This window comes from Scatophagus argus, chromosome 9 (assembly GCF_020382885.2).
Source record: "Scatophagus argus isolate fScaArg1 chromosome 9, fScaArg1.pri, whole genome shotgun sequence".
NCBI lineage: Eukaryota > Metazoa > Chordata > Actinopteri > Scatophagidae > Scatophagus > Scatophagus argus.
Genome location: NC_058501.1, coordinates 21,749,177 through 21,756,496, shown reverse-complemented (window position 1 = coordinate 21,756,496; position 7,320 = coordinate 21,749,177). Strand labels below are relative to the sequence as shown.

At 41.9% G+C, this 7,320-nt stretch overlaps 1 protein-coding gene across 2 annotated transcripts; it reads left to right on the top strand.

Moving 5' to 3' along the window:
• The first annotated feature begins 515 nt into the window (after window positions 1-515).
• Window positions 516-3,493, top strand: bola1 (bolA family member 1). 2 transcript variants are annotated; one of them, XM_046399817.1, is made up of 2 exons: window positions 516-824; window positions 2,466-3,493. In XM_046399817.1, exon 2 carries the CDS (start codon window positions 2,489-2,491, stop codon window positions 2,954-2,956), a length of 468 nt encoding a protein of 155 aa, XP_046255773.1. In that variant the 5' UTR covers window positions 516-824; window positions 2,466-2,488; the 3' UTR covers window positions 2,957-3,493. The 2 variants fall into 2 exon arrangements, with proteins under 2 accessions (XP_046255773.1, XP_046255772.1); XM_046399816.1 differs by lacking the exon at window positions 516-824 and adding an exon at window positions 1,456-1,585.
• Window positions 3,494-7,320: the final 3,827 nt, after the last annotated feature.

The following is a 7,320-nucleotide window of genomic DNA, read 5'->3' as shown; positions in this document are numbered from 1 at the left end:
TCCACCAAGACCAATACCAATATTTGATGACGACCCTCTACAGTATGGATCTTTTATCACGGCATTTGAACAGGGGATTGAAGCTAAAGTCACTAATCTCCAAGATTGATTGTACCACCTAGAGCAGTACCCCCCTGGTGTACTGCTAAGAAAAAGAAAAAAACAAGACACACACACACACATATACTGCAGTTTATTTCACACATTGTAATTCATACAAATCTCAACCTTTTGTTTTGAACACATAATAGCAAACTGCCATAAACTGCAGGTTGCAATAAATTATATAATTATTTTAAGTGTAACTGTTTTCAAGCACCTTAACGGTGTAATTATTTTCAGTGTAACAGGTTTCTTTTTAAAATATTCAACATTGCTATCAATGTATTTTTCAAAACCTGCCTCTAAATGGGTTTTAAAACACGACTGCAGTGTCATCAAGCATAGTTAAAACCATGTCCACAGCACAGGAAGTACTAATTCCCCCGCGAGTTTTTGCACTGTGCCCCTCGGCAGGCAACTTTATATGAGGCGAGTTGAGCATTTGCCGGCTTTAGTAAAGAGAGACTGTTGAGCACGGCAGTTTACGAGTTTTTGTCTGAAAAACTCAACTGGCTTGTCTTTGTGCTCTGGATGTTTTGTCTCTTAAGTGGCGTCTTAGCTTGTTCGGCTTCGAGCTGTCACAAGCTAGCACGCTAAGACAGACGACACACTGCGGTCTCTCCTCATTACCCACCGTTGCACAGGTGAAGCCCAAGACAAGGTGTGGGAACTTCGTTTCGTTTGGAAGCACATTTGGCTGGATGCTTCATCTTCTGCTTTAGGTGAGAGCCCAGTCAAAAACTTTTTTCCATGTTATGCTAGCAGTGTCGTTTATTGATTGATTCATCCCATCCGCGCCTCGATGATCAACCCGCATTCCATCAAGTGCGGGTTGGTCATCAAGTGCTGCTTCTTCCACACTTACAGAAATGTTTGCCTCTTCTAAAATGTGTTTTGTAGGATTTTATTCTTTATTTGTTTTATTCATTTTTGTCACAAAGTATGCATGTGAATTTATTAACATTTGGGCACAGCACATGAACAGTATTTTTCATATCTGACGAAACTGCATTTGTCAGTGAAGACTTAACAGTTCATCAGAGAACTTGTGTTTAATGGTCCATGCGCTTTTGTTTTAAAACTACAAGAAATGGTGTCAGCAAAGAGCCAAGAAGGGCAAATGAAAATGAAAAAAAATATCAAAAGTCATTTTTTTTTATTATATTATTATTATTATATTTATTTGTGTCAATAAGTACTGCTTGACTTTTAATAACAGACATATTCGAAACAGTTAAAACACTACCGGTCCATAAAAAAAGCTACGCTACAAAGCCTCTGGACACGCACTTCCGGTGGGTTTGGATGGGGGGGGGTGTCATGAGCCGCCCCTCTCTGCTTCTGATTGGCTAGTAGTCGTTATCTTCCTCTGTGAGATTGGTCAAGGTTGGAGTAAAAACATCCAACAAACCAATCGGATGCAGCGTAAGGCGGTCCTCCTCTGGTCACTAACAAGGCCGCCGCTGCCGACTTTATTTGCAAGGTGAGTAGTTCATTTTACGCGTTAGCTTCATTTCTTGTCGTTTATCTGTATTTTTAAACACAGACGAATGTATTGTCTTAGCTATTCGGTGTGGATACACTAACACAGAGTATCACTTTTGTCACACATTGGGTGACTTTTATTATTAAACCCAACAGTTAATGCTAGCAAACATTTAGAGAATTAGCTGAAGGTTAGCTTCACTGTTTACTTACCAACACTCGCTTCCAGTAAAGCTGTTAAGTTATAGTCATCACGACCATTCGAAGTCGTGTCACCAACTTGCATGCAACTGTGATAGAGAATTATATTCAGCCATTTCTGATAGTATTCATTGGTATTCATTTGATTGGATAACAAAGGATCTTACTTTGTCTATCGCTTTTACTGGCAGTGCTCTAACCTGGCCAATTTTAGGTCACGCTCTCACAAAAATATGACTTAAAAATGCAACATATGCTTGAATAGGGAGCTGTTTTTTTTAACACTGGCCAGCAGGCTAATGTTAGGCATACCTGAGCACTAAAACATTTCTCTTTTTAGATCATGGCATCATTTCTATTTGCTTTCATGTCTCCATTATAAACTCGACCAGTATAAACTCTTGACTGCATACATCACTGTATATCACTTACGAATTGACTGACTGATGTAAGGAACATGAGACAGCTGTGGTGCTTAAAACTCAGTCTGCAATCAGCGTCCCAGCCATGTGACATTCTGTCATGAGAGCTAAATGCTGTTGTGTAATTTTGAATTGATAAACTGCCAGTTGAAAGAGGGAGGGATAGAATAATCCATTCTTCTCTCATCTGGAAGACAAGCTGGTCCTCAGATCGTTGTTGTTGTTACGTCTATTTCTACCTGTCTGGTTTCCTAGGTGGTCTCCTGCCACAACCTCTGATGCTACCCAGTGTCCTTCGCAGTGCTCGGCCCATCTCCTCCCGTCTTGCCTTAAGCCGCCCTCTGGGCCACTTTCAACCTCACATGGAGCCGGACCCAAGTAGGCCCGTTGCGATGGCTATCAGAACTAAACTGACCGACACACTTAAACCGGACCACTTAGAGGTCCACAATGAAAGCCACATGCATGCTGTGCCACCTGGTTCTGAATCCCATTTCCGTGTCCTGGTTGTCAGCTCTATGTTTGAGGGTCTGCCTTTGATAAAGCGCCATCGTCTGGTTAATGAGGCTTTGAAGGAGGAGTTGAGTAGCTGCGTTCATGCACTGGCTATCCAGGCCAAGACTCCTGCGCAGTGGGAGAGCAGCCCCAACCTGGCTAAGAGTCCACCTTGCATGGGAGGCTCAAAGGGAGATCACACAATGGAGGAGAAACTTAAGGCTGGGCGAGAGCAAGGTGTTGGATTATGAAGCTGTTGGACTGAACTGTGAAGAATGCATGTGAAAAGTGGTGTAACTTTGTGTATGCGTTCTCTGTTTTGTGGGAGTCGTGGATTCAACACGAAAATTAGCTTCTATTGTTTTCTGATCAAAATTAAATGAGACATTGTAACCATTAAATCAGCATGGCATATTTTGCACTGGTGCTTCACTGCTGTTCAATATACACAATACAGAAGAAATTCATTGATTGTGTGAGCTAAAGTGAGGGATTTCCATATCTATGCTTCTGCTAATGGGTCTCAGTGTCATTGTTTTTAGAAGTAATTACTAATTTTATTAGCTCCCATTACATGAACAGCAATGGCATTTGCCAAAGAGTGGATCTTCATGACTGTATTTCTGCAACCAGGCAGGACAAGAAATGTTTAAGATAGCTGGCAACCAAATATTTGTGAGTGGCAGGAGTAATACATGTAGTGTTCTACACCAGCAAGACACATGAATCTGTGAACTGTGTTTGGCTAAAACAAAAAGCATTAATAAATGTCAGTTCAGGTTCTTAAAGGCGTGTGCGGGGGTCTAGTTCTTATGTAAAGTATAGGTTCACATAGCACTGAATGCCTCCTTCAGACCTGTCGACCTGTTGGTAGAATGTGTTAAATGTAATTTTCATCAACTCACTTCTGTTGGGCCAAAAAAGTCCTTTCACATCATTATGCTGGTATAGAAAAGTTCACATTTTCAGTTATGCTAATCTACATCAAAAACTATTGTAGTGATGTTTGACAGGCTTGCTTATGTATTTGAAACATGAAATCTGTGTGCTGAACAGGATGGTGTCAGTACCACTGTCTGGACACATGAGGGCAGTATGTGCTTGATTTATATGACAAGTTGAATTGAGGGAGTGAGCTGATGAATACAAGATGTCTTTATTATTCTCTTGTAAATCAAACAAAATTTTTAGTCAGTTTAAATTTTTTCTTCATGATTGTACATGCAGTTTGTCTAAAAACACAAATAAGTAGTACAAGTAATCCCAGGACTGATTTGTTGGAAACTGATCTACCAATATATTATCTTTAATGAACTTAAAAATCTAAACGTAGATCTCATATTAAATGTCTTAGTTAATACGAAGGACACAAAAAAACCCAAAACAAAACAGAAAAGTAGTGTCTAATCAATGGTGACAGAAGTCTGATATGATCATCCTGTGATTCTGTAAACGACTGCTCAGTTATATTTATTAGATGATTACTAATTCACCTTTTCAGTGATTGGCTGCACAAACCAGAGGGCAAATGTGCAAAATGCTTAGTAGTTTGCACTTGTGGTCTGCACTTGTTCTCAGAATGACCCACTCTTTACTGTGTCTGTGTGTACATGTATGTGTATGTGGGTGGGCGTCTATTTTTGTCTTGGGGTTGTATGTGTCACTTGTGGAGGTCTTCTTGTCCTACCCTCAACCTTGATGATTTCCCAAAAATCACTCCTCAGGCCTGTGAGAGCGATAAATATCACGTGTGGGAATCTTAACAAACAACCGTGATTGTCATTCATCTTTGAGATTAATTTGCTCCGCATGTTTTTAAGGGATGTGTCCAGATTAAGATGAGATGACACCACATGCACACTGCAGAGCCACAGCAGACTTTCGGTAGTTTGCTGCAAAGCTATCCAAAGTTATTGTTAGCTCATAAAGACAGGCCCTCGGTGGAATGTGGTGTCACCTCAAGGTAATGCGTGTTGTCTTCTACAATCATCCTCCGCCTGGAACTGACAGCCTGTCAGGCCTCACAAAAGCCCTCGGTGAGGAGGGTGAACAACTGGTGTCGCTGGTCTGGAAAAAGCAAAACAGTAACACAACCACTTTATGACCCCTGCTCGCCCATTAGAGCCAGGCCTAAGGGGGCAAGAAGCGAGGCTGGGGCTGCTGGAGAAGGCAATAAGCTGGACTGTGCTGCCCGGGGATCCGCAGACTGTCTCTGCTGACAAGATTTACAGGTCGCAGATCCAGGTGCTGCCATGATTGAGAGGGAAAAGATGTCAAATTGTCAAGGCTGATGAGGTGGAGTGCAGAGACTTGTCTTGCACTTAAAGGGTTGGGCTGTTTTACATGTGTGAGTAGTACATCACCTATTTAGTCTGTGGCAGTTAAACAGCTAAATAACAGGGTCGGCCAGGTCAGCTAAATAGATTGTGACTTGTTTTGGCCAGAGGTGGAAATGCTAACGCTCTAATTGGCCATCTTTTTCTTTTTTTCTAGTATATTCTAAGATCAGTCATTTTGCTCACTTAAATAGATGTCAACAAAGTAATTTATTTCTGTCAATAAAAACAAGAGTTTGAGACCAACGTATAGCTGTAATTAACTCAAATTAAACCACTTGGTAAAGCTGATGCACATTATTACACTAAGAGCTGTTTTTCCATACTGAAATGTTATGTGTACAAAGCGCTGGCTTAAAATGTTGAGTGTAGCCTATTAGGTTAACCAGTGTTGGAAGAAGTTCTCAGATCCTTAAGTAGAAGTACCCATACAACAGTTTAGAAATACTCCATCACTGGCAAACATCCTGCATTAGAAAGCCAGCTTAAGTAAACGTCTTTGCTAAAATGTACTTTTAATTATTGTAAGTAAAAGTACTCCCCCCTACAGAAAAATATTTTACTGTTGTATATCAAATTATCAATTGTACTTCATTTTGCTGTTGTTGATGTGCACTTAGGAAGTTAATCTGGTGGAGATGATGAATCTGAGTGGCTGTGACGTGATTAATGGGAGAGAAATGAATTAAGCAATAAAGTCCTGCCGTCTTGTCCTGCATTTAGAGTAACGTTTTGGATTTTTAGTGAAATCTTTTGAAATTTGAACTGTTGTTAAAGTGAAGCCGTCTAAGAAGTTTAGAATCACTCTTTAGTGATCCTGCTAACAACTCATCTAAACAGACAGCTGAGGGCCAAACAAGAACAATTTGATAATCTTGTCATAAGTATCACATAAACTATTACAGAAAAGGAACTCGAACCCCGGACATGACCCGGGGGATACTCCCATAAAGTGCATGTACTTTAAAATAACACCGTACTTGAGTTAACGTACATACTTTCCATCACTGAGGCCTAATGAAAGACCATTCAGTGTCATCCCCACATGAGACTGGGCATAATAATTCATCAGTTTTTGTAGACAGTCTGTCAGAAAGGTGATGATCCAACTGCTGTTGGTGTATTTGTGCTGTCAGTGTAATAGTTTTATTTAAGAAATTCCTTTGATTTGTCGCTTTAATTTGTCCACTGCATCAGCTCAGTGACTTTGCAGTAGAAGTACACTCGGTCTCTTCTATCATGTCCAGACTCCATCCAGTGTGATGGATCTGTCTCCAGTCCCAGGTCTGGCCCATATGGCCTGAAGGGTGCAGCAGGTCAGTGGGAACCCACCTTGGCAGCGCTGCTCCTGCGTCAGAGGCCTGGGACAGATGGTGCCATGCTGGGCTGAGACCCCGGGCAGGACAGGGTTCCCGCGATGAACAGCCGCTGATTTACGCTACGGCTCCGGACTCAGGGCTGGGGTGCAGGGGGCTCCTTCTGCGCAGCTGAACCCTGCTGGTTGCAGGGTCATCCATCGGGAGGGGGGAGGAGGAGGTGGGCTGGGTACGACAAATGGGTGTCTGAGAAAGGGTTGGTCATCCTCTGCCCCCCCTCCCCGGTCAGCTGCAGGATCTGTGCAGCATGTGTGTGGGGCGCACAGCCTGTTAAACACATTTAATTTATCCCCCTGCTAGAACAACAGTCATTACTTTTATTGTCTTTGATGCACAATAGAATGGAAACTGTAAAAAGTAGCACAGTTTTGTCCCAGCAATATTAGAATCTTTATTTATTAATTTATTAAAACAAAACCACTGCAGAAAGCAGTTGAAGATCATCTGTCCTAATTACAGTTTATTAATAACAGAATCGGTTTTAAAAGCTCCCATGCTGCGCCAGTGGTAAATCTTTAGCTGGTTTCATGTTGTAAAAAAACAGAGTTGAACTTAAGGTGATGGTAATAGGCCATTAAGGCCTTTTAATTGGACCCCCCCACCACCACCACTACCACTAACTCCCTCTCATACAGCACCACCGGCTAATGAAATCAGTGAATAGTGAGCTTGAAAGGGAAGGACAAAAGCAGAGATAGGGAGAAGACAATATCCTTGTGTGGGAGAATTAGTTACACTCTGTAGTCTAAGTATTCAGAGTGCACAGCAAAAAAAGAAAAGGGAAGGGGGATGGCAGAGGGGGTTGGAGGGGGATTAAGAGAAAAGTCCACACAGGTGGGTTGCTGGGGGGGGGGGTCACATGACAGGACGTTACCTCGTTTGATAAACAACAGCCGGGGCCCA